Source organism: Ochotona curzoniae, unplaced genomic scaffold (assembly GCF_017591425.1).
Source record: "Ochotona curzoniae isolate NIBS_2020 unplaced genomic scaffold, NIBS_Ocur_1.0 patch399, whole genome shotgun sequence".
Taxonomy (NCBI): Eukaryota; Metazoa; Chordata; class Mammalia; order Lagomorpha; family Ochotonidae; genus Ochotona; species Ochotona curzoniae.
The window spans coordinates 12,501-39,888 of NW_024466971.1; the positions used below are offsets into that span (position 1 = coordinate 12,501).

A 27,388-nucleotide genomic window follows, 5' to 3' on the forward strand; every position below is an offset into this window, starting at 1 on the left:
GGAGGACTTTAGAAATCAACATATTTGATTGGGAATGCCCAAGGAGCACCTGGTGTGTGAGTTAAACTAACAGCACATCAATCAATAAACGGAAATCCTATTTTAGGACTAAAAAGAAGCCAAAAGGATTTTAGCAGCCATACCAAATTGGCAGCAACTTAAAAACCCGTGGCTGCCTTTATCACAAGTCTGTCAAAATGAGACGAAATTAATGTTTCCGAACAGGGAGCGAGGTATTCATATCATGGATGCTGCTTGTTAGTGTTGCTGCTTCTGTACATGTTGTTTGGAATAACATATACAAGCCTTGAAACAAATTTCTCAGCAGTAGTATCCTTGTATAGGCTGAATAAAGGTTATTTTCTACAGGGAGGTATCTTATAAGAAAAAACAGTAGGGGAGACCATAGAAGTGAGAGGATCCTATGGTGCTTTTTGTATTTAACAACAATCAATGGGTTTTATGGAAAATCATTGAGCAAAATGTGAGCTGCAAGCTACTACCCCATACTGATGTTATTTATAACCTTAGTCTTAAACTGCAGGAAAAGTACACTTCCGTCCTTTGGGGAATACATTAAAAGTATAAAGAGCAGATAAAAAGACAGCATTTCATGGATCACCAAGAACAAAATCCACTTAAATGAGTTTAGAGTTGGTTTCTTGGCTTTTCCTGATGGAGGAGGACTCATAAGGCATTGCCCAAGAGGAAAAAGCTCTTACCAAAGTGCCTCTGGTACCTTATGCATAAACATGGGATTAGTGCAACACACACACACACACGCATGCACGGGGTCTGCCTCTGATGACTTAACCCGGATCAACTTGAACGCAACCAAGGCTGGATCCTGTCACTTATTTAATATTGCAGTAATGGTGGGGAGTGACTGGGCACAGTTAGATTGTCATGTCCCCCTTCTGAACCATTTAAAGCAACGACTAGTTTTTAAAAAAAATTATTTTAAAAGAAATGTTTTGAAGCTGTGCCTGGAAAAGGTAAGTTAAAAATTCTTTATGGACAAAAGATGGTTGCAATTTTTTTTTACATGTATTTTCTTAGAAAGTCCTGATAGCCATGTCTAAGCAGAAATACTGGAAATATTCATACAACACAGGGCTGGCAGCATGACAACATGCGCTTAGGACACCTGTATACAGACGCGGTCGGTAGCTGTCAGGTTGTGGGTTAACCAGCAAGGCTCCCAGCCCAGGTGGTGTCTTCGCAATGAGAGCGCCTTGGAAGTTCTTAGTTGACAGGAGTTATCAAGCCAGGCCCACTCAATTTACTTCAACATCTTTGTTTGTATCCGATCACCCTCCCAACATAGCTACCCCTAAAATTGTTCCCACACTCTGCCCCTCCAACTATGCCCAACCGAAGGAAAAAAAAATGAGTGGAGCCGCGAGGACCACCGAGGTCCTGGCCTGCCACAAGAGGTGATAGCATGCGGCGTGGTTACCTGCAGATGGCCGACTGGCTGTACGCAGGGCCCTCGGTAGCACTGAGAGCCTGCCCCACCTGAGTCTGGGTCAGGCCGAGGGACAGGCGCCGGATTTTAAAAGCTTTGGCAAATTCTCGGATCTCCTCCAGATTAACCCCATCCACCTCACCCGCTGCCGTTTGAGGATCTGTGGAGATGTTTTTAAAAATAGGATCAATATGTCAACACACAACTGAGTGATATCCACTTATTACGTTTTATAAGGAAGGGCTCTCTGTAACAGCGGTGCAGTAGAGAAAGCCAATATCAGTCTCTGTCTCCTAGGTAAGACGCCTGCCAACCCATACCCCCTAATTCATTCCACCGTCACAAGTCATCCTTCTAGGTGCTTCTGTCCCAGGTGAGAACGCAGCCCACGGCCCACCCCCACCGCCACTGTGGGACAAGAGCATGTCCCTTAAGGCTTAAATACTAGCCAGCAGGGCAGGTACTGGCTGTGAGCATTGCAACTCTGTTGCCTATGAATAGGTTCAATGGGCGGCAAAAATGAAAATGCCTTCATTTGTGATCTTCAGTGCTAAAATTTGCCCTTGAAGCAAGCAAGCAGTGGTTTGCCTTTTTCCTGCATCTGGTCACAGAGCATCTGGGCTAACAGACCGGTCTCTTTGCCTAATTTCTTATGTCCCCGTTGGCTTCTCAGAAGAGCATGCTTATGACGCTGCAAGAACAGCATTGTCTTTTTTCCCCTCCCCATAGCAGCTTACTGATGTGGAGGCTTTTGTTCCCTGAAAGGGCACATAATAAAGAATGCTTACAGCAGGAAGGCTCCTTTGGTGCTGGATAACGCAGTCAATTTAGGACTTATCAAGGGAAATGACACAACAGCTGGAGAATGAAACTCCCCCCAGCCCCGGCCACTGATTCCTGGGTAAATGAAAGTGTATGCTAAGCTGGAGCCAGCATGGGCTGCAGATGGTAGGAGACCTCAAAGTGCTGCCCCATCCTGCCTGTCGTGAAGCCATTCTCCCTTACCAACCTCCATTGTTCTTCCCTTCATTCTTCCTGCATAGGTGAAGAGTTCTCTCCCTCTTTCTGCACAATAACCCATCAGTTTCAGGGAATAGGAGTACTTGGCCCGGGGCTGTGTGTTCTCAGGGTACAGAAATATGAAAAGAAGCAAACATTCGCCTCCCCAAAGTGCTAATTTGAAGGATCAGTATTTGTATCAATGCAGGGTGGTGCTTGGGACTTCCTGTAGATTCCTATCACTGAGGAGGGATTCCTTTCTGCCTAGGGAAACAAATCGGCATTATAGGTATCCACTGGATCTCTTTGACATTAAAAAAAAGTCCTGTAGCATTTTCACATGCTCACACTTTTGTTTCAGAGAGACTAAAATTTCAAAAGTGATTCCTGGGAATTCTGAGGAAGGAGGGAAACGAGAGAAAGTTTCAGTTTCTGTCTAGAGGGGATTGGAATACAAAATGGATGGGATCACTCCTGTTCTTTCCCTTCCTCATTGTAAGTCTGCCTTCCAAATAAATAGCCTTAAAGAAGAATTATAGGCCAACAGGATGACATAGTAAATAAAACTTCCACCTGTGATGCTGGTATCCCATGAGAGCACTGGTTTAATTCCCAGCTGCTCCACTTACAGCCTGGGAAAAGCAGCAGAGGATGGCTAAGGTGTTTGGGCCTCTGCACTCATGTGGGAGACCTGGAGGAAGCTCCTGGCTTCTGCCTGGTCCAGCCTTGACTGTTGTGGTCATTTGGGGGATGGAAAGATTTTTCTCTTGCTCTCTTTCTGCCTCTCCTGATTCTGCCTTTAAAAAAAATCTTTACATTCTACCTGGTAGTCACAAGGTTTTTTTTAATCAAGAACTGTGACACCCACCCCAGAGAAGGGATCAGGGGTAGGAGGGAGAATCACTTGGGTCTTACCCAGTGGGCAGCTTTCGGAGATTGGAGTGAGCACATTCTGTTTAGCAGGGACTGCACCCAGATAGGTGCAGGTCCGGGAGGAGCCAGAGTACTGTGGGGGCCTTTATGCTGTAGGAACTCAAGCTAAAATGGGAATATTTTGGTGTCCCACATTGAGTTGGTAAATAGGCAAGGGTATCTGTAATACTGGTTTGGTTGCTAAGACAAATTGACATCACCTTTTACCCACCAATGGCCCTGGAAGGCTGGTGATACTTGAGTAATCAAAGACTTGTTTGGACCATGCCTGGTAAGGGCTGCCCTTTGGATCTAACTCCCACCAGCACAGTAGCCCAGGGCAGCTTGCAGGCTTTGCTGAGTATTGTGGGAGTTAGGATTTGTGCACGCAGCAGCCTCAAGCCCCTTCCTCATTTCTTCATTAAAACATCCCTAGGGCTGAAGTTGCCACAAAGTACAACAGCTAACAAAGAAAATCCAGATTTCCTAGTGCTTACACATTTTTTTTTCAAATTACTTGTCAACATTTGAACATTGATTTTTGAGGAAAAGAATCTAGATTGTCCATGTTCTTTTGAAATGCTGGATGAGCTGGCTACATGGATTTACGTTTGCACTTGGTCACTCAGTCAGTTGGAGCTGCTTCTGCTGCCCCCGTCAGGTGGTCCTCCTCTCCAGGCTCCCTCCGGCTGGCAGCCTGGGTTGTAAGCTTACATGCAGAGCATGCATCCAGGTGGGGCTGATTCTGGTCCTGGGGGAGGAGCGGGAGAAGTCTCAGCATGGACAATGGTTGCTGCCAACTGAACTGCCACAGTCCATGAACACAGTGGATGTGCAGACTATCTGTAGGATTAAAATTATACAGGCAAGGGAAGCTTGTTTTTTGTAAGGATTTTTTTTTTTTTACAAAATCTTAAAAAGCTCCTTGCAGGAGGTGATGGAGTGAAAATAAAATAGCTGAGGAACCCTTGAGAGCAGGGAGAGATAGTTGGTATAGAGACTGGTGTGCTGAGAGAGGGAGCAGGAGTTTGGCAGCCTTGCCAAGTTGGGAGCTGGGGAAATGGAAGCCAAAGGGTTTTCCTGCAACAACATGGCTCTAAAGCCCATATTTTTCTTAATTTGGCAGCTGAGTCTCCTGGTGGGGACCAGGGATATGCATTTTCAAGTACTGCAGGCATAGGTGCAGGGATCTACTAACCCCATTTGTAGAGATCTTTCTCTATTGCTCTGGCCTGGGAAGTCTGGGTGCCATGTCCTCTGTGTGCCATTGTCTGTCTGGACACATTACCATCATTATTCAGATTTTACTATGAGAGAAGATTGCTGTATTACCTGTGCAGGGCTGATGAGCAAGACAGGACCAGACTTGGCAATGCAATACAAGGCAGGTTTATACAGTGGGGTACAGTGTTATGTAAACATGTCTTCATCTTCCCATGCATTCTCACCCTTTCCCTAAATCAAGAACACGAATCTGGATGTGACTGTGCATGTTGGAATGGAAGCTGTGGCTGTTGAGCTCCTGTTCATGGGCCAGTGTTGGGAGAGCTACCAAATGTTTTCTGATGCTCACAGTGATGGGTGCCTATAGAGCCCAATGATGTCTATGCAGCCTTAACACTTTTGAATCAGAAAGCTAGATTCCTCCTCCTCCCTCATATGTATTTTCCATTCTTATCTTTTCTACTGCTTCTGTTTAGAGCAGTGTTAAGATAGAAATTCTTAAGGGTGAGTCTGTACTGGATAAAGGCTCAGGGGGTGAACTTGGCATCTCTGTAAAATTTGTTCATTGTTGGAGATGAGCTGCTCAACTTCATGTTGGGATTACTCTATAAAAATCTGTATGATGGCTTTGTTAGGTGGGTCTCAACATTACCTCTCCCGGAATTGATGGTGTCCACAAAACATTTTGAATTAATTGAAAAACTTGTTATTTATACCATAGTTTCTGTCATCAGCTCTTGTGGTAATCTCACTGTGGGGATGGTTCCCTTTCTTAAGGAAACATGCTTTTCTACTTGGAGAGGGCAAATAAGAGTTGTATGTGGAAAATGCAGGTTTGTTTAAATGACTACACTAGCTCTGAGTCCAGCTCAGAGTTTGATATTCTGCCCTGAGACAGGTCCAACCTGCCTTTCTGACATCTGTTCTGGCTTTGGGAAGGCTGAGTTCATTTTCAGGGTGAACTTGAGCCCTTCTTGATGGAAAGCTCAGGGAGATGCTTCCGATCGCCCACCAGGTGGATCCAGTACTTTTAACCAACTCTGGGGCAATCTGGTCTGGGTTTTCTCTGCCGTGAAGAAGAAGCGGTACCTTTTATAGACGTTTGCCTCAGGTCAAGTCAGTGGAATGTACTAAATACAGGGCCAGGAAGCAATGACAAATGGCCTGAATTTGTCACCCTGATTTTTAAATTTTTTTTTAAAGATTTATTTTTCTTATTTTGTTTATTGGAAAGGCGGATATACAGGAAGATCCTCCGTCCGATGATGCACTCCCCAAGTTAGCGCAACGGCCGATGCTATGCCGATCCAAAGCCAGGAGCCTCTTCTGGGTCTCCCACGCAGGTGCAGGGTCCTAAAGCCTTGGGCTGTCCTCGACTGCTTTCCCGGGCCACAGGCAGGGAGCTGGAAGGGAAGTGGGGCTGCCGGGATAGAACCGGCGCCCATATGGGATCCCGGGCGTGCAAGGAGAGGACCTTAACTACTTGCGCCACCGCGCCGGGCCCTGTCACCCTGATTTTGAACCTAGATATAGAAGGATTAACTGGCCTGAGGATTTAGGGTGAACCAGTGCTGAAACTTGGCAGTGACTCATAAACATAATAGTGGTATTTTCCATCATAAGTTTGGAATACATGGGCTGAACAGTAAAATGATTTTGATGAGACCTAAATACAAATTGTATAAAAAGCCTGTCTTGTAGAATCTAGTACGTGGTTTTTTGACTCACACCATACTGAATAAATCTAATACTCAGGAAAGATGGTTTTCCAAGTTCTGTTGCTTCCCACTGTTAACCTGGGTATCAGGTGAATGGCTGTTAAGTAGGTGGAACAGCCATCACACGTCAGCACCATTCTATGGTTCCTGCTTGTGGAATTGTTTTAGGGTTAACATGCATCTTTAAAAAGCTGACAAAAGTATAAATTAATCATCTGTTAACATCAGTCTGCTTTTCAGTGCTATTTTCACAGCAAATAATGGATTTTCTTCTGCCAAATACTTCTTAGAAGTAAACCATTTGGGATTGTTCAATGCAATGTGAGAGAAAGCATACCTAGAATATGCTGACTTCACTAAGTTGTGGAAAGTTGTGTGAACTACGAATCAAGGTTTCCTTGTGCTATAATTTAGTGCTATAAATATTCAAAATGCTTTTTAGACAAGGAGAAAGAGACAGGAGAGAGAGGAAAGAGGAGGAAAAAGAGAGGGCGAGGGAGAGAGATAGGGAGAGACATTTTTCATTGCTGGTTCACACTCCAAATGCTCACAACTGCCATGATTGGGCCAGGCTGAAGTTAGGAACCTGGAACTCAATCCAGGCCTCCCACAGAGGTGACAAGATAAATGCTTGTGTCACTGCTGCCTCTTGGGGTGCATATCAGCCAGTAGCTGGGATTGGAAGCAGAACTGAAAGTCAACCTCAGGCACTCAACATGGGATGTGGATGTCCCAAGTGGTGTCTCTGCTGTGCTGAAAACTCTTCCCCCTTGCCATGCATCCTTATGTAGTAGCTCTGGTTTATCTGTCATTAACTATAAATTCTTTGCTGTCCCGGGATCAAACTTACAAGCCAGGGGCTTAAAAAATACACTAGAACAAAGCTAGTAAACAACCCAAATCTCCCAAAATCTATTCATTTTTAAATAGTACCTTGGGAATCTTTAATTTAGAGCATTTCTCAAGACATTTGACTTTTCTTAGACTTTCTTTGGAGTTTTCCCATAGAAACTATAATGCAAGAATTAATCCAGGGTAAGGCATGTTGGTGCTGTACACAGATACCGTGTCTAGGTTCTCAGAGTGATATTGGGCATGAATGTAGAGTTCTTTGCATTTGAAAACACTATTATCATTTCTAAGGCATTACCTGACATTTCTTTGCCTGGAGAGGGCAATGTTTTTGTTTGCTCTGTCCACCTAGTTAATCTGGCTTATGGCATGTTGGCCAGCACTGGGGTGGTCATCTTTGGGAGTATGGAGAACTTACTAGGAATGTGACCAAAGTTCTTATGATATAATCAAATAGATGTGTGGTATTTGATCCTGATTCTTGATACAGAGTTCCTAATACTCTTGTAATTTCCCAAAGAATGTGGGTGCCAGGAATACCTCTTGTTTTACTACGAGCTCTTTGGTCCTGAGTTCTAACATGGAGCCATTAAGTTCCTTGGAATTTCTTGAGGCATAGGTATATTTTTGTTGCAATGAAGTAACTCTTGGTGGGCTCCCAGATATTTTCAATATGAGGGTTGGTCACTGGAAACACAAAGTCATCAATAAAAGCTTGGAACTTTCAGTACCTGCTCTCCCCTGTGTGTGTGCAGGTGGGTGATTGGCTTAATAATTGATTATGCCTACATAATGAAGCCTCCATAAAGGAATCCCTAGAATAGGTTCAGTGAACATCTGACTTGGTGACCACATCCACGTACTGAGAGTGTGGTGTGCCACAACTCCATGGGAGTGGACTGCCTGCTCTCAGGTTCCTCCCCGACCTCACTTTGTGTAATTCTTCATCTGGCCATTCATCTGCTTCTTTATTAAATCCTTTATAATAAATCGGTCCCTGTGTGTAATGGTACAAGAGCTATCACAATAATTACCAGACCAGAGGGATCTGATCCACTCATTATATATTCCTTCTATAGCCGGGTTTTGAGACAGAAGGGCTAAACCAACATGCTCAAGATATGTAGCAGTTCCAAGGGTAGAAATGGATCTGTGTAAGGCCTGACTTGTGCTTCCGCTAGGCTCGGTTTCATCAGCCTGAGAAGATGGTGTGACTGGCATGGACCCTCATTCAGGCCTTGCTGATGACTTAGAAATTTCTTACTTCAACTAAATGAGGGAAAAGAACTTCTCTCTCTCTAAGGTCTTTCTATTTTATTCCAAGTATATGCAATATGCTTTGCTCATCATAGGTCTAGAAGTTAGATATCTGTGCAGCTGGAATTTCATGAAGCCCATGATGTTGATCCCTTACTGATTTCTGCAATACAGGAATTCTTTCCTACCTGAGTTGTGAAAGTGACAAAAGAACCCACTTCCATCTGTCTGCTGTCCATTTTTCCATTCATTCATATCTCTATCTAATTGAGTGGGTTTCCTATGTGTAAAATAATGCATTAGGATGTTTATTTTTATTTCATATTTAGTTCTTCTGTGTAAGATGTTTGAGATTGGTGCTTTTCAGGACCAAACCCTACCAGTCTAAATTTATGACCTGGCTGGTGTTTAGAAATAGAATCCTTTTCAGGAACTTGTACAGAATACTGAGTTGGACCAGAGTCGGAATGTTTTCCCACAACTGCCCTCTCAGGGTTTTCTTTATTCAAGGGAATCTGATTATAATTAGTGTATAGCCCTGGTTTTATTCAAGACTAGGCTTTTTGGCTAATATGGGGAGGGATTGTATATTTAAGCAATGTAACATTACTGGGTTGTTGGAAAGTTTTGGGTGTACTCTGAGACTCTGCTGTGGACCCATCTTTAAGAGAAAAAGCATACTGGCTGGTCTGCTCGAGAACCTGGGCCTTTTGACATCTCTCCATACATCTGATGCCACAGGTATTTTTCTTGCTGAATTCATGGAACTGAATAGGTATATTCTTGTACACACACTAGGTGTCTTCAGAAAATTCATGGAAAATGAATATTGGGAAAAATTATTCATGGAGTTCAAAATTTGTTTTTGCAACACAATGAACTTTTAATTTTCTGTGACCTTTTAAAGTATTTTTGTATAACTGTTAAGAGTCCTCCCCAACCCTGGGGAGTGATTGCTTGTCAGGGATGATATGGCAACCCTGGAGTTGGTTCTGTGTTTCTGAATCTATACTGTCAGCTGTGAGGACCCCATGATTCCTGTTGAAACAGGTCATTAATATTGCTGATCCAAACACATACACTTCTGGGTGTCTTCATTTGTGGTACAGATGCCTGAATGGTGCTCTAGCCTTTCACACCCATAACCACTGGATTTTGGCTTCCTGGTAAATGGCAGTCTATGTAAATGTTCTGTGGTTTTAGACATGAGTAAAATTCTCACTCGAGATGAGTAACTGACATGAAATCAGGTCGTTGTCCTATTTATCTTCACATGCTTCCATTTGCATGTGATGAATACACTGTCTTCACCTAAGGCCAAATACCATTTCTAAAAATTATATAGATGGTCTACTCCAGGAGGCAAACTTGCCGGCTTCTTTTATTTTATGAATGGTTGCTCTGCGATTTCTCATCTGCTTCCAGTCCCTGCAACTCCCCCGCCACACCACTGGAAGTGGCTCATTGTGCACACACACTCACCCGCCCACAGGCACGTGCTCTTTTATTTCCTCAGACACCTACAAATAGAACGGCAGGAGACTTCAAACACACACACAATCAGCTTGACCTGCTGGCTGAGTGCCTGTTGTTGCTTATTTCAGTTTGGAGCTCAGTAGCTCACGCCCTGCAAGCTGATCAGTTGCTACCTTCTTGAGGGGCTGGCCTGACTCAGCACAAGAGGAACCCAGTTCCCAGTGAATGGAAGCTGGCCCCCAACAAGCAATAAGGCAGTGTGTGTTTAGTGGGCTGCTGCCCTGTGGATCCATCTGGCTCAGAGCATAGACCTCAAACCAGTGTGTCTGGCCTAGTGGTGCCAGAAAATTACCCTGTAGGAGGGGGAGAGAAAGAGACAGACAGAGACAGACATTGCAAATAAGCAATAAGAAGGCCACCATGATTTAAACCGAGCCAGAAAGGATACTTACTGCTGACTAACTGGCCCACGCTCAAAGCTGAAGAAGAGGAGGATGAGGAGGAAGAAGAGGAAGCCTGTCGCACGGGACTTTGAGACATGGATGCTTGGCTGTGAGCCAGGTGCAGAAGGTTGCCTTGGGAAGCTGCTTGACCCACTGCCGTCTGGGAGGGCTGGTGGAGCTACATGGGGTGGGGAGGGGGATGTAGAAAATACACAAATGAATGTGACATTGGGAAAACATGCCAGGGAACAGAAGTTTTATCTGCAGCTGAATCATTGTATTTCCAAGAATATAAACCCTTCAGGAAGATTCTGTGACCTACAATATAAGCAGGATTTAAAATTTTTAACTCCTTGCCACTTGGCTTGACAGGCATTTTATTAGTTGTTCTAAATATTACTACTAACTCCTTACTTGGCTTGCTACAGCACCCAGTTGTCTATGTCTTGCAGCTGTGGCATGTGGCTGGATTCTTTTTGCTTGTTCATACCATATGAGCACACTTGACAGGTTTTTCAAGTACGCATAGATGAAATGCAACACAATCAAGTTGAATGTTGGGTTTTGCTATATTACTTTATCTTATGTAACTGTTATTTTGTGGGGAGCACTGTAATGTGGGCCAAGTGTGTACAGGATGACTGTAGAATAGACAGAATGCTCTGATTTCCTATAAAACATTAAGGCAGAAGTTGGGAGTCAATAAAGACATGTGATAATGTTTGTGGGCTTGGTTACTCCTTACTTGGTGCCAGCCTCTGTTTTAAGAGCATCCCTGCCCTGTCTCATCTTGTTCTCATGTGAGCCTGTGTTGTGGCTACTGTTTTGACCCCTCCTTGGCTGAGGCATGGAAAGGTCAAGGGTTTTCCAGCTTAATCCAGCTGTGTGGAGCTGGGATCTGAGATGCCAGTCTTATTTACACAAGGAATTAATTTTAGAATTTTTGTGTGTTGAGGAAGGCTATTTTTATGCCCAGTTATTCATTACAGAAGGTCTGAGAAGGGACAGGATCTTAGCTGCACAGAGGAACAAGAGCAAAGGAAATCTGCATGTAGTTTGCAGGTGCACAGGGAGGCCAAGGAGAGAGATCTCCTTCAAATGTTGCCTCTACTCTCTACAAAGCTGCCACAGGACCCAAGGATGGGTGTCAGACGGCCACTGTTGTTGATTTGCATGTGGCTCTTTGGGGTTGTCAAAGTGACTTCATATCCACTGCTATACACATGGGGTTTTATCAGAGAGCCTGGGAGGAGAATTAGACCCTGAACTTCAGTAGGAGAGTTGGCCACAAGGCAGTTACTGATCCTTTCGAGGCATTTTGTCACTAAGAGCTAGCCTGGAGTGCATTCAGAGTATGTGTGTGTGGTGTGTGCGTTCATTTTATTTGACTTCATTGAGACACAATTTAGATGTAATAAAATGTGCCCATTTCAATCATACAGTGCAGAGGTTTTTTTTTTTTTTTTTTTTTTTTTCAAATACATGCCCCTGTGATACTACCATCACCATAGTTGTCTTCCTTCCAATCAGGGCCGGTCCCTCCCTTCCACAGCCCACCCTCCCTGGTTCACGGCTTTCTGTCACTGGGACTCATCCGGCATGATTCCACAAAAGCATATGATCTCTGTGTCTGGCTTCTTTCAGCTGGCATGTTGTTTTTGAGGCTTATCTGTTTGCTGCATGCGTCAGTAGTTTTATTGTTGAATAGCAATCCAATACACAGAGCTACCTCCTGTATATGTATATACAGTGGTTACAATATGCCACTTAGGTATTCATCTGCTGGTGGGCATTCAGTTGTTTCCAGTTTGGGGATAACATAGTGATATGATGCAGGATGTCATATACACCTACATATAGCCTTAGATGCCTATGAATGTTTTTGTTTCGTGTATATAAATACATAGGAGTGGAATTGCTGGAATAGACTATGAATACACGCTGAACTTTCTGAGAAAAAAGCTAAATGATGTTCAAAGTGGCACACCATTTCATATTACCAGCAGTGTACTGCATGAGCATGCCAGTTGCTCCACATTTTGCCAGCACTTGGTACTGTTCAGTCATTTTAGTTCTGTATGATGTTCTCAACCGTTAACATTTGATTGAGCAGCTATTAGTAAGAGGTCTCTTTGGAAATGTGTTTTAGGAGCTGCTTCCCTTTCTGTTCTCACCCATGGTGGTAACTAACAGCAGCTCGCCTGATTCTCACAGTGTTTCACAGAAGTTAAGGCCATGGGGCTGCTGGGCCTTAGAATTCAGTGTCCCACTCCCAAAAAATTTTCCCAGAATGCCACACTGTCCTTCCTATAAAATTGTCTGCAATCGCATTTCAAGTAATCATCCTTATTGTTTCGTGGCTACACTACAGAAACCTAAATTAATATGCATCATGCATCTGCCCAAAATAATAAGCCAATCTGTAAAACACAAAGCCCACAATTGAATCCAGTAAATTTTATACGGCAGGGACACAAATGAAAGATTAAATCTACTTTTAATTTGCTTAACAAAATGTGATGGGAATTTGCGTATCAGTCTGCTGCCTCTCACCTACTGAGCTTTTTCTGAATACTGTTACTTTGCAAAAGCTTTTTACAGTCTGAGTTACGAGCTACCATTCTGTGAATATCTTATTGGATCTGGGTGTGGCAAAGTACCATTAAGGAACTGAATAAGAAAATAATCAGTTCATACATTTCTTCCTTAGACAAAACTTAGCAAAGAAAAAAAAACAAAACAAAAACAGCAGGCTGCTGTCTTAAGAGCCAACAAAAACAAAGTGGAGCTTGAGCATGGGACTAAACAAGAGAGGAAATGCAAGAAATAAAATACCTTTTTTTGGGGGGGGGTTGTTTTTAAAGGAATCATTCAAAGCCCAAAAAAGAGAGAAATCTAAGAAACATAATTTGTTGTCCAAAGTTATTAATCTTTTTTATGATGTTGATAGTTTGGCTTACCCTTCAGATTTCAGATAGAGAAAAATCCCACCTAATTTTAAAAGTACACTACTTAAACAGTTGTCAAGTAATCAAAAAGTGGAGACCCTTTCTGAACTCCGGGGGAACAGCCTGCTGCACAGGCCAAAATCCCGCTGGAGACCCTGCTCTCATTCACAACTCTTTTCACCAGAAGAATTTTGAAAGTATTACCTGGGTCACCTTTCATTCCTACAGCTTTAATTCTCTCAGATAAGCAATGCAAAACCATACTCTATCTTGTATATTCTAATAATTTTTATGCTTAAATTTCATTCTGGAATATGTTTTAAATACAAGTAGAGATCTAAGCTGCTTCCCAAAATAACTCAAGTTCAAGATAAAGATTCCATGTTCTTTAAATAAGCAGCATTGGGGAGATTTGTGATTTAACTGCATGGTTTTTAGAGTGACTTAACTGCCCAAATCAGATAAACTTGCATTACACAATCACTAACCAAAGTAGCAGGTGGACAAATCCTAAAACTGTCCACAAAATTGGAATAGTTCACTATAGGAGAGTGCAGGGAGTTAGGGAATGTCCAAAAGCATGAAGAAAGCACTTTTCTTTGCTGGAGAAACTTTTAAGTGTCTATAGAGGTTGGTGCTTTATTACATTGACTTAATTTTGAAAGGCCCAATGCAAACACATCAATGATTGGATGCTTCCTACGCGCTTTTTAATCTCATCAGCAGTCTTCTTGGGTAGGAATCTGTGATGTCATTACAGAGAAGGCAGACTTCCAAAGATAAACTGACTTGCTTGGGATCACAAACTGGAGCAGGTAGCCATCCAGGTGAGACTGACTTAAAGAGCTGGTGCTTGTTCTGCTATGCTGCTGCCTGGCAACATAGTACTATTGCTGGAGGTGAGCCATGACAGGTCAAGGAAGCAGCAGGGAACACTTGCTGCGAAGTGAGGAAGCAAATGGGACTTGTTTAGACTGGGAGATTGTGGTGAGTGACACTGTGGCCTTCTCCAGAGCCAGAGCAGACCTCCAGCCACCCACCAATCTGAATGTAGCTAATTTTAGTGTGTTTTTCTAACACAAGATTTTAAATATTTTTCTAGCACAGGAATTCTTCTCTACAGGTGCCAAAAGTATTTAAAGTTTCACATCTGAAAGAAAATATAGTCCTCTCTGGCAGCTTAGAGCATTTCCCAAAATTACAGTGTTAGTGTCATTGAGGGGATACATCTCAGATGGAATTGCCTGAAGATTATTCTTTCCTTGGTGTAATTAATTTTGCTTATGTTTAGTACCAAAACTTTTCTTGAGTTTGCATCCTTCTTATATGATCATATTTTACATTTACTCACTCATACTCCTCCAAACCACTAGACGGCTTCAAAGAGCTTGAGTTTGTCTATGTTCGTGTTATGATTCTCTTGGCCCTCCTTTAATTTTTCTTCTGTAAGTCAGGTGTAAATAAGCAAGAAGAACAGAGAAGGGACAGTCCGTGTTAGCTGGAGAAGGAGGGGACACTTTCCCTCCCAGACAGGGAATGGTCAGCTGACAGGAGAGGGCTCAGGGTGTGCAAAGCTTTGTGTTCCCTGCTGACTCCTGCAGGTTGGCTCTGTTGGATGGTTAGTGCCGGTTGGCACTGCCAGGGTGTTTAATATATTCAACAGAAAGAGATTGAAACAACAGCACACTGGAAAGGCTTTCTTGATTTTCTGTGCCACTGCTTCCCATATATCTTCCATGTGTAATGCAGTCTGTCTTCAATAAGGTTTTCATTTCTGGAATAAAGCATCTTTTAATTAAATTCACGATTGATGTAAAAACAAATAGAGGTGGCAAATGTCTCGGAAAATGGAATAAAATGCAGAATGTGCTAGCCAAAGTAGAAAAGCGAATTGTAAAAACAGTGAAATTCAAATGGCAACAGATAAAGTGAAACTTGTTTTGAGGGAGGGAAAGGCCCTTCCAATCTGGTGAGGCAAAATGGAAGGGGTCTGGTCTTCAAAGAGGGATTCATGGTAAACAGGAGATGGACCCTCTCTATGGAGAACAGGGTACAGGGAACTTAATCTGAGCATCCCAGCAGCAGCCAGACAATTTGGAGGAAACTTGGTTCTTACTCCACCCCCACGATTCCCCTATCATAGGTTGGTATATTTTCAGAGTAACATGTACCTAGAATATCTGTTAATTTAAAATCAGTGGCTCTTAAGATTTACACTGTATCAGAACCACCAGGAGGGAGATTAAAACACAGATCACTGACCATACCCTCAATTTCTGATTTAGTTTGTAGTTCATGGGTAAATGGGACTGAAGAATTTCATTTCTGAGCCAGGTGTTTGGTGTGGGGGTTGGGATACTTGCACGCCGTTTCAGAGTGTTTGAGTGGAGACCCAGTTCTACTCCTCATTCCAGCTTTTTGTTGATGTGTGCTTTGGGAAAGAGCTGGTGATGGCTCCAGCACTCTGGTCCCTGGCACCCAGTGTGGAAGACCTGAATTGAGTTCTAGCCTCCTGGCTTTGGTCTAGCTCAGCTGTGACTGTTACGAGCATTTGGGGAGTGAACCAGGGCAAGGGAAATCTCACATCTCTGTGCATTTCAAATAAATAAAGCCATTGAATTAAGAAGAATTTGATTTCCAACAAGTTCTCAGGTGATGTTGCTGTTGATAGTTAGGGCATCACACAGACTTTTGCTTCTCTCAGAAAATGGTAGAGGTGGTGGATTTGTTAGATTCACGAGAGAAGCTAGAGGCCCAATCAAGACAGTTGCTAATTAGAAGGATATGATGGATGCCTGAGTCTTATTGGCATAGTTTTTCCTACTATGGACGAGCCAAGAGTGCAGAAATGAAATTTGCTGAAAAACTTAGGGCTTGTATCATGATAATCCACTCTAAAAAGTTTGAAGATTGAAGCATGATAGGAAAGTTTGAAAAAGCAAGAAGGAAGTTACCTTTAGGTATAGTTTTTTTCCTTTCAGCTCTACTCTGTGACTCTGAAACTTCTCCTAGAGGAAGAAAAGCTGCATGTGGAAAGCTCTAATACTGATACCTGTTTTCAGGTATCAAAATATGGCAGAAATGCCAGTGACCTCAACAAACAGGAAAGCAGCGTCCATTGTGCCAGGTATTATTGGGAAGACATGAGGAGAGCAGCAATGAGAGGGATTCAGTGGAGATGTCCAGTGCAGCAGGGAAGACCAAAGCAAGTTTGGGACATGTGACCAAACCTCAGCAGAGACAAATGATGGACCTAGAGTTAGATTTTGCTACAGAGCAAAAAAGAGACTAAAGGGAATTGAGAACATGATGGGAAGAGTGTGGAAGGAGGAAGGGCTGATGTTCAGAAAAGAGATACACAACACTTCTCAAGCCCCTGGCAGGTGTGAATTTGGTGTATGTTGGCAAACAAAAGACCCAGAAGAAGCTAGGCTGGGATTCTCTGGAAGCACAGGTCTGGGATGCTGGTGCCTTAGACAATGAAGTACTGTGATTTGGCAGCTGTTAAATGGAATGCGTTGACTGGGTGCTTCCTGAACTGTGTGGACAAGGTTGGATCAGTCTGGTTTTGCCTTTCAGAGTAGACAACTAGTAACAGCACAATTTGATAAAATGGAGCACAGGAGGAGAGGGGGGAAAGGCAGGGAGATTTAGGGCAGAGAATAATCGTGGATTGGGAACCCAAAGTATTGAAGAGCAGGAGCTGGCCAATTAAGAAGGTGGCATCGCGGTAAGAGGCACAGCAGACCAGGGCACAGAATATACAGAGGGTGAATTGTGCCAGCAAACTTGGTAATGAGTCATGAGGTGAGGCCAGAGGTGCCACATCCAAGGGCATGGCTGAAAGGCAAAGGGCTAGTTTGAACTGAGATCCCACATTCCTTCCACCCACACAGAGACATTCTAGGCTATTTTAGATGCCAGGTGGGTGGAAATGCCACATTTATGTCTCATTTGGGTGACTTCAAGAAAAAATTGAGATTGAGTAATTCAGGTCAGGGTAAGGAAGGAAAGTTAATTTTTAATTCCTAAGTATTGGGTAGGCAACGTGGCATGGTCGTTAAGCTGCCCCTGCAGTGGTGTCCTTTGATACTCCACTTCTGATTTAGCTCCTTTCTAATGCACCTGGGAAAGCAATGGAGGATGTCCCTTTGGTTGGACCTTTGCAACCTCATAGGAGACCCACAAAGAAGCTCCTGATTCAGCTTGGCTCAGCAACAGAAGTTGCAGCCATCTGGGAAGTGAACCAGCAGATGGAAAATTCTGTTTTTCAAATAAATAAATGAATCTTAGAAAAACTGGTATGTGATAATATTTTCTTCAAAAAGGATGGATTTGGATAATCTTAAGGCATGTCACAAAGCTAATTTAAGAACGCCACCTCCTGTTAGCATCAGGATGATTTGGAAGAAAAATAGAGCTTCCATGGGTGCTAGTCTCTGAGGATTGTAGCTATGGTGTTTAGTTTTTGAGAATGTTCATTGTATTTGGTTAGATTTGCCACATTTTCCCCTTCAAATGTTTCTACTCCCTTAGTGCTAATAAACTCTATTGACTTTCTCTAGATTTTAGCCAAAGAAGACATAATTAGAAGTGGCATCTGTGCAGATTCTGCAGTACCACTACTTTCTAGTTACGAAATAATACACTGAGAGATTTGGGACCCTGTTGACTTTAGTGGGGAGTTCCCATCCATGGGCAGAGCAGAGGTTACCTTTGAGCTCCACTAAATGTTTCTGTACTTCTTTTTATATGCACAAAGATTCTCTTTATTTCATCTAGTAGTTAAGAAATCATTTTCTTGTTTTGTTCACGAAGGATGTTGGTGTGACAAGGCCATTGGACCTTAGTGTATTTTTTTTAAAGCTGTTTATATTTCAGATGATGACTTTACAGTTGCATTTCAATCTTTTCTAACTGGGATGTATCATCAAGAGTAGTGGATCCTCCATTCTTAGATTTCATTCAGACTCCTTTAATTTGTAGCAGGGCAAGTCTAAACATTGAATTAAAGATATGATTGTTTCACTCCTGGTCGGTCATCTGGTCTGAGAGCTCTGTACTTGTCTTCAAAAGAGAGAATTTGATTCTGAGTGTGAGTTAGGGAATCCTGTTTCTGTAATTTATGAGATATTTTATTGTTAGGACTGTGCTCTCATAAGATCAAGCACTTGTCATTAATTACATGAAAAATAAAATCAAACTTATGTGATACAAATCCTTTACTTTTAGTGGTTGGTCCATGTTATATTTTTTTCCAATGTAATAGGTAATATTTAAAGGAAAAATTTAAGGCCATTATTCTACCTCTGGTTCTGAGACTTTTTAACTTTTGAATCTGGGAATTCTATGATCTGCTATCCCCTGAGCACAGTTTTTGTACATGGGATGTAGATGTGTGCATCTCCTTTTGATTTGCCCAACTTGTTAACTTTCCTGCATACTCAACTGGAGTTTTTGTGGGCAAGTAAGATCATATATGTATTCATCTTCAGGTTTTCTGTGGTAAATTCTGACCAGTTGCACAGCTGGTTCTTTTGGCTTTTCTGGGGCTGGAATGGATTCCTGGCTCATGCCTTAGAGAGCCATGCCTCCTGGTGCCTGTTGTAAACTGAGGATTTGGAAAATTTCTCTCATCACTCTTTTCAGTTGTGCATCTATGACAGGCCTGTGCACCTGTGCAACAGGTGCATTCACACATACCAGAGATACACGAACATGTGTTGACAAAGGGAGTTCTGCTTTTTGGGATGTAGGTTATGGCTGACCCGATAGGGATTTGTGAGGTACACGTCTAAGAAGGCTGTTTCCTTGATCCCAGTTGCTGGGTCTCTAATTCTGCAGTGAAGAGAACTGTGGTGTTAATTACAACAGCAGAGGACCACATGTTCTTCCATATGTCCCTGCAGTCATTTCCGCATTTCATTGCTGGGCCCCATCGGACCAGTGTGAGAAGCTCCTGGGATGTGGTTGGACTATGAGACACTGCATATGAATTGCTGATGTCTGTTATGGGCAAGGGATGGGGGGGGTTGCACCATTCTTACTTGCCATTTGTTGGTTGGGCCCTTTCCCTGGATCAAAATTATGCTTCCTCAAATCTAGCACTATAATTTTATGTAATAGTCATGGCCTATCACCCACGCACATGATTTTGAAACTCAGGGTGAAAATGAGAGAACTCCTTCATATGAAATGTTAATGATTTTCAACTAATTTGTCACCTTTTTGGCAATTTACAGCATGGCTCTGCTGGGAGAAACCGTTTTTAGCAGATTCTAAAAAAAACAAGGCTGAGCTTCTCATTTCTCCCTTAGAGAAACTTCTAAATGTAGATAACACCAAATTTAAAGAGCCAAGTGAAAGAATTTTTTCTTACTTGGAGAGCCATTTGGAAGACAGGACAGTCAGGTCAGATGCTCTGTATGGTGGAACAGATAGCAGCTGGGAGTCGAGGGGAGCCTTGGCTCCCAGGTTAGAGATTTAGACTTGGAACAAAAAGACGGGGCTTTGTCTCCAGGAAGTGTGTTCAGAACTAGCTCTGTGTTTCCTGATACTGATTTCTTTATTGGATGATGCTCCTTTGGTGAATTCTCTGGTAACATTCACACCCTAACCCTTATCCCTCGCTACCTTCTGGCATTACTGCAGATCTGAGTCATGTTTTTGTTCACCCTTGAGGGCAGTGCATGTCCCTCACTGGACATGTGGACACTCCCTGAAGGCCAGGGTCCATGGTTCCTCTGTTCTCATCCGTCTGGCTGCCTGGTACAGTGCCTGACACTGAGCAGTGGGTGGGCACTATTTCAGTTAAATGGATTTTTATATTTATTGGAAAAGTTAATGGATTTTCTAACCACGGCTTCTGAGTGTCAGTGTGCTGGTTTCACAGTTGGATCAAAAGCTGAAAGAGACAATGCTGGATGTGTCTGGAAGGATATTTTGCCTTATAGTGAATGATGATATTGACACTCTCTTCTTTTGACTTTCATTTCCTTGCTAGCTACCTTATCCGAAAGCATTTTCCAAGATCACATTTGCCACTTACTTGGTCATTCACTTTTAGCCTTCATCCATCCCTTCTACCACCGTTCCTCCCACTTATAAACCTGGACTTTAAGGCTTTGCTTTGCCTACTTTGTTTCTCAGATACAGCAAATGTGTTGATGACTCCCAGGTCTAGCTCTTCTGTCCTGAGCTCTTCTGCCATTCCAAACACTTCTTTTCAACTGTCAAGTACGTATTCTCAGAAATTCTTGTGTTTGGTGATAGCCTCCCAAGTGGTTTGTTTATAGTGGTTTGCTTAATGAAGCACTACTGAACATACTGCTACCCCCTTTCCAATTTTGCTTACAGATTGATGGAGCTTTAGTCAATCAGTGTAACAACCATCATGATTATACATTAGAACTTGCCCCATGATGGGTACTGTTTTAGCTGCTCCCTGAGTTAACTCCCTTATCTGTTAGAAGTGCTCTTTGCAGTAGGTACTGAGGCATCTCCAGCATACAGGTAAGGGGCTTGCTGAACATGCAACATGTTCCAGAGCCGTATGAAGTCCATCCCTTTTCACCCAATTCTAGAGCCTGCTCATGAAATCCTCAGCCTTCTCTGCTCCAGATGCAGTAATGTTCACCTGTTTCTCAACATGCCATCCTCCTTCCTGGTGAAATGTTGCTAATCCTTCACTTACCTGGTTAACTCATGCTCTCCCTTCAAGACTGTGTTCACCGGCCATTTTCTTTGGAGGAATCAAAACTTTCTGGGTGGAGTTGGTCACTCCCATCTATGGTCACCTGTGCCCTGTCACAGGCTGCTCCCATTTTTCACAGTGGCTATCATTTATTTACCTGCATCCTCTACAAGACAGAGAGCTCCTTAGCAGAAAGTACTCCTGCTTCAGCTCTGTTTCTTAGCCTAATAACCAATGATCAAGCAGTGATTATTGAAGGAGCCAGTCAAGCCAGCAGGTCCATCAGCTCAGGGACCATGTTTTTCTTGATTGGAGAAGTGTACCCAGCCTCTCATAAACTCATAGGAGGTGCTCTATTGCTATCTGGATGGAAACTGAACTGGAACACTGTGGCATTAATGCATTTCAAGCAGAACTTTCTATTGTTTTTAAAGATTTATTTTTATTGGAAAGTCAGAATCACATAGAGAAGGAGAGACAGAGAACTTCCTATTTTTATTCCTCATTTGCCGGTAACAGTCTCAGCAGTAGCAACTTGGCATCTTTTGGTGTTTAATAATGTTTTTATTCTCCTATAATTCATGGATAAGTAGTCTTGGTTTCTTTTAAACTCCATTAAAAAAAAACTGAAAAATTTTCTTGAGCATAAAAGGTAAGGTATATCTCAGTTGAATTTTGGATCCCTGTAATTTCTCTACTTTTACTTTGGAGAGGTATTTAGCTATTATCCATAGTCATTATGAATGAAAGAGAAGGCTACAGGGTATTTTATAAGTATGACACATTTGCATTAGTGTAATGTAAATTTGCTTTACATTGATTGTCATCAAAGAGAAAGGATGTAAAGGAAGGCCCCTTGAAACTGCCCTGGCCTGGGACCCTTACCTGCTGGCCTGGCTTGATGGGGGACAGCGTGATGCCCTGGCTGTTGATGACGGGCAGGATCTGGTTGCCGATGACAGTGGCGATGATCTGGCCCTGGGCGTTTGTCAGGAGCTGGGGGGTGATTGGTTGCACTTGAAGGCCCTGAGTGCCACTCGCTGCTTGGCTTGATGGCCCTGGATTAGGCATCAGTGGAATGGTCCCAATAATCTGCAAAACACAAGCCTAGAGGTGAGGAGCTGAGCTCCATCAGGGTTTACACATGCACCTGCAGTTACACAGGCCCCAGGCGTGACTCTGAGCTGGGACCACATCCATCAGGTCAGAGTGGATGGAGCAGGAGAAGGAGCAGGGACCAAACACAGAAGGAGTAGGGAAGTACACTTGATCAAGTTTAGTGAAGGCCAGTGACAACTGCTCAATTAAAAAAAAAGCATTGGTAAATGCACATGCATGCCAACTCTGCCATGGAAATAGCTGTTTTGGAGTCCTGACTTATGATTCAGTTTCCTGCTAATCATGCTGAAAAGGCAGCAAAAGATGACCTAAATACTCTGGCTCCTGCCACCTATGAGAGTAACCCAGATGAAGTTCCTGACCTTGGCTTTGGCCTGATACAGACCTGATACAAAACCTGGCTCTTGTAGCCATTTGTGGAATGAACTACCAAATTGAGGATCTTTGTCTTTTCTCTTTCTGTCTCTCCCTATCTCTCATTCTGTCTGTAGTTCCAGTCTACAAATGAATGAGTTATAGGAACAAAGCTGACATTTGGGGATTTAACTAATGGTTACAGCCCCATTGTTAGGTGCAGAGCTAAGCTTGAGATTATAAAGTAAATGGAATTATGTCATTGTAAAAATGAAAAAGGAGGAAGGATAGGAGTATCATTACATACTAAAAACCATATATATTAAATATTTGTCATTCAAGTTTTTGGCTGTCCAGGGAACCTGCATTCCTCCATCAGGGGGCTTCACTCACTCTGAACTTAGGAGCCACATGCATCCATTGCTCTGCCTCCTTCCCTTTGCTGGGAGCCTGCTCCTCTCTCAAGATCAAGGGTGGTCCCCTTCTACTCTCAGCAGGATTAGGTGCCTCAAGCATCTTGATTGCTTGTCCCACCAAGATTGGTGCTGAGATAGAAGTTCTGGTATGAAGTTTGAGCAGGTGAGGCCTGGGAGATAATTCAGGTTAAGTGAGGCCAGAAGGGTGGCACCTGAATCCATGGAACTGTGACTTTGGAAGACGAGGGCAGATCAGAGCCAGGATGCTCTGCCTTACCACATGGTACCTGTGCTCCTGGGGGACCCCACAGGGAGGCCCGACCAGTTGGAAAGACCACCACATGTGGTTTCCCAATCTTGAACCTTCTAATCTTCAGCACTGTGAGGCAGACAAACCTTTCTTTTCTTTTCCTTAAATGGCACAGACTTTGTATCCAGCCAATGCAACAGAAAATTCATGAAGATGCTGGAGGTCCTGGTGGTTGAGAGCCTAGCTATGGTAACAAAAGAGCCCAATGCCATTCTTAGCCGTGCCAGCTGTTGGTTGTGCCATGGCTAAGATGCCTGCATTTGCTAACAGTGTGCCTGCATTGGGTGTTTGCCCTTAGCTTTTTATTCTGACTTCCTGCAAATGCAGATTCTGGGAGAAATTGGGGTGGCTCAGTCAGTGGGCCCCTGATATCCCTAAGGGAAATCTGGGTGGGCTTCCTGGCTCTTGGCTTTGTTTCTGGTCTAGTTCATGTACTTGCTGGAGTGAACCAGTGGGCCAGAGCTCGCTCTTTCTTCCTCTCTTCTCGAAATCAGTGTTTGAACACTTAAAAGTCAGTTTATTATGATTTAATTTTTCCAAAATCCATGCATAACTCTTGCAGAATATTCACTTGCACAAATGTTCTCTAGACTGCTCATAGATGAGTCAGGGAGGTATAGTGTAGACAGGTGAAGTAATGAGTGGAGTCACTTGATGGGGGGATTGTGGGTGTGCTGGCGCTGACCCTGAGTGCTTGCTTTGTGTTGTTACCTGACTCTAATTGCTTGGAAGACAAGGCCAGGAACACGCAAGCTCTGTTGGAGTGCATAGCATCCTGCTTGCAATTTTCCCACCAGATGATATTCTGCTTGTGAATGAGGCTCATAAATGACACCATTTTCTACCCCACAGCACCCCAAATGGGGCCTTGCGGATAGTCTCTCAGTAAATGTATTTTTTTTAAGTGAATAGATTATAGACTCAGCTCTCACTGGGACTCCAGGTACACTTGGGAGTGCTGTCAGACTACACTCTTCAGGGCCAGAGCCTGTTGGAAAAGTATCTCACATCACCACCATACCTGGCCATTGTGTCCACCGTAGATACCCCTGTGAGCTGGTACTATTGGAGGAGTGAAGGGAATATCAACTATTGGCAACAACTGTCAATGAATACTGTTAAAAGTCAAATACTCCCTGCGGAAGGTGGTCAGTGGTCCCTCAGGGAGCTTGCAGGCCTGCAAGCTCCCTGAGCAAGTCTAGTGCGGACCAGGCCAGCAATCACTATGTCCCCTTGGTTTGTACCAGGTCAGGAAGAGTCCATCTCAATACATCACAGCATGTAAATGCTTGATCAATGCATGGTCTTGCGTTAAGCGGCCCAGGATCTAAAAGGCCAGTTCCTGCAACCCCACAGGTGGCATAGGAGACAGCTGGGGAGTAGGCCGCCAAGGGCTGACTCTGGCTCTTTGCCTTCCCAGACAGGTGTGATGAAAACTTGGCAATCCCCAACACCACTCTGGGCCTGACATTACTGCAACACGGGCTTCTCACGGCTCTTTCCACCTCTGTACTTTTTCCCCAACCTTGAGCATCTCTTACCTAGGATGGGACAATAGGAGTGTCAGTGTTAGGGGAGTCTGATGCCCCAGTGAGGGACCCCATCCATTAAGAGAATTTGTGGATAAGCTCAAAAGTGGTTCTAGCTGGGAAGTCCTCTGTGAAGGTTTCCATTTTTGTTTCTCTTTCAGGAATGTTGAGATCCGCATTTCAGCATGTCAAAAACTTGGCAGTGCATCATGGGGAATCTTGTCTTCTCCATTGTATTCTCATAGGCTTGCATTAATTTGTTCCCAATCATGGAAGGATAAAAAGCTCACAAATCATGTCTAAAAACTCCCTGATGTGCCTTTTCTTTTTCTGCGTAGGCTGCCTCTGTTGCCTTTTAGCACACCCACATATCTGGTCAGAACTCCATGGACTATAACTTCATGGTGAAGATCTGGGACTCTGGGTGCTTGAGAATTTGATCAATGTTACCAGTGGAAATTGTGTTTTAAATTAAAGGCCTTTCAAAATTCAAGGGAAGTGTTTGCATACACACTCAGGAGACTTCAAAAAGTTCATGGAAAATGGAATTAAGAGATAAGCCTATTTTAGTGCAGAAAATTAGAATATGTACATATGAGAGGTTTTCCAAATAAGATGCACGTTTTGAGAAAATATGCATGGATTTTGACAATTTTTTGTACCAAATAGGCTTATCTTTTAATAGCATTTTCTGCAAACTTTTAAAAGTTCCTTTGTATTTTAGATAAATCAGTAAATTAAATTGAAGCTTAGAAATTGCTTAGGGAATCCTTGGTTTTAGGGCAAAAGTAGAAATAGGATAATTTTGGACAGTTGTATTCTAAAGCTAGCTCTAGAAGTTTGACTTTCTGGCTGCTATGTCACCGAGTTGAGGAAGCCAGTTAGTATACCAGGCTAATTCACACTCTCCTAAATGCTGAGGAGAAGGTCCCAGTACCTGTAGGCTCTTCTCTGAGACATGTGTCAGGAAGGGTGCCAGAAAGAGAGCCTTGCAGTGTCACAGAGGTTGGGTGGGGTTGGACAAAGCAGAGAAACAATTCAGATCAGGAGACCAGCCCAACGGTGAGAGCGAAGGGTGGCTGATGAGTTGATAGGTCTGAGTGTAGGGCTGAGGCAGGTCATCCTGGGTCAGATTCCATTTCGATGGGGTAGGATGAAGAAGAGTGTGATCAGCTACTTTAGGTGTGAATATGACAGTGTGGATAGCGGGGACTGAAGCATGAGAGGTGATAGACCAGGAGACTGGTGGCCGGGATGCTACTGCAAAGTGTCCTGATGAATCCTTAGCATGCGCTGCTGGGTTGGTTCACTTCACCTCAAAAGCATGGCCTATCCTAGACCTGATTGTGACATCAGACATTTTTGACTGAAGTGATTACCCCATCTACCCACAGCAGATAGCTCAAACTTCGTTTGCAATGGTCCTCTATGTCAGTGCTGTTAACCGTCTACCAGTAATGACTCAATGACTCATCTGTGAGAATACTTCATTTGGGTGGAAGCCAGCGCAGAATACTGCAATGATAGTTGGTGACCTGTTAGAGTACTGCATTCTCTGACACAGGACTTCATTGATTGTTGCTGTTCATGTTCACATGTTTTCTTTCCTTGAATCATTTAACAGCATGAATCAGAATTGTTGTGTAGCAACAATAACTAAGACTTGTTCAAATGACTACTAGTTAATGAGCATGCATACTGAAAAGATTCCCATTTCCGTAAGAATTTGGGTGACTTCTACTTTAACGTGATCATTAACCCAAGTGAAGCCATCATAAAGATGGGCAATTGAGGGCCAGGTGTTGCTGGTGGGTGCTCAGGTTATCATCATGTACCTCCATCTAGTGGAATTATTCAATCGGAATGAGTTAAGACTGATGCAGGGGAAATTGCCCTGATTGTACTCACTGCCAGCAGCAGCAGGGAGCTATGACCAAGGCCCGGGCATCCAGACTAGTCACAAGTTATATCCTGTGATATGCTGTTCAACTCTGCTACGGAAAATGTGATTGCAGATGTCGAAAGGACAGCTCATTTCATTGCCCATATCTTTAAGGAAACCTGTCAATGCTGTAAATCAGTGGCTTCCTCGGGCCTTTAGAATCCATCAGCAGAGGGAATTGTTGCCTAACTATTTGTGTAACCTCAGTGCTTTTTGGTCAAGAGGCTTTTGCTAACACTAATGTCATTTTGTCAGCTTTTGAACAACTAACTCAGAGCATTTGAGAACTGAGGGACTGGTGGTGAGTGGTCGCTGGATGGAAGCAGCCAGTCCCCTCCTCCGTCTTCAGCCTGGCCACAGCTATTCTGTCTTCCTCTCAGTGATGGTTTTGCTCCCTTTATATTTTATATTCAATCAAGGCCCATTGTGTCCCAGGTCTAAGGTTAAATTCACTTTGGCTTATTTTGGCACTTCTTTTTAAAATGTTGATTCTGGAAAGGATGGAGATGCACCACTATTCAACAAAAATTGTATTTTTCCAAAATACAACCTAATGCCTTCTTGCACATGGTTGTGTCCAAACCAGAATAGCAGACAAGTATGGAAGTATGAAGGTATTCAATTAGAGGAAGATGTTAAACCAAGGGCAGAGAGGTTTAATCTTGCAGGAAATGCCAATCAGTTATCTCTGGATTCCTTGAACTCCAGAAGTTTCAAGGTTCAATTAG

At 43.2% G+C, this 27,388-nt stretch overlaps 1 protein-coding gene across 1 annotated transcript in view; it reads right to left on the reverse strand.

The window, feature by feature from the left end:
- Positions 1-22,079, reverse strand: part of LOC121167592 (POU domain, class 6, transcription factor 2-like) — a 24,675-nt gene extending 2,596 nt beyond the window's left edge. The window contains exons 1-3 of the mRNA XM_040997092.1: positions 21,876-22,079; positions 10,359-10,527; positions 1,460-1,628 (exon numbers count right to left, since the gene is read on the reverse strand). Of these exons, the coding sequence (XP_040853026.1) occupies positions 1,460-1,628; positions 10,359-10,527; positions 21,876-22,061 (524 nt within the window). The 5' untranslated portion in view covers positions 22,062-22,079. The remainder of the gene's footprint in view (positions 1-1,459; positions 1,629-10,358; positions 10,528-21,875) is intronic.
- Between the last annotated feature and the right edge of the window lie 5,309 nt (positions 22,080-27,388).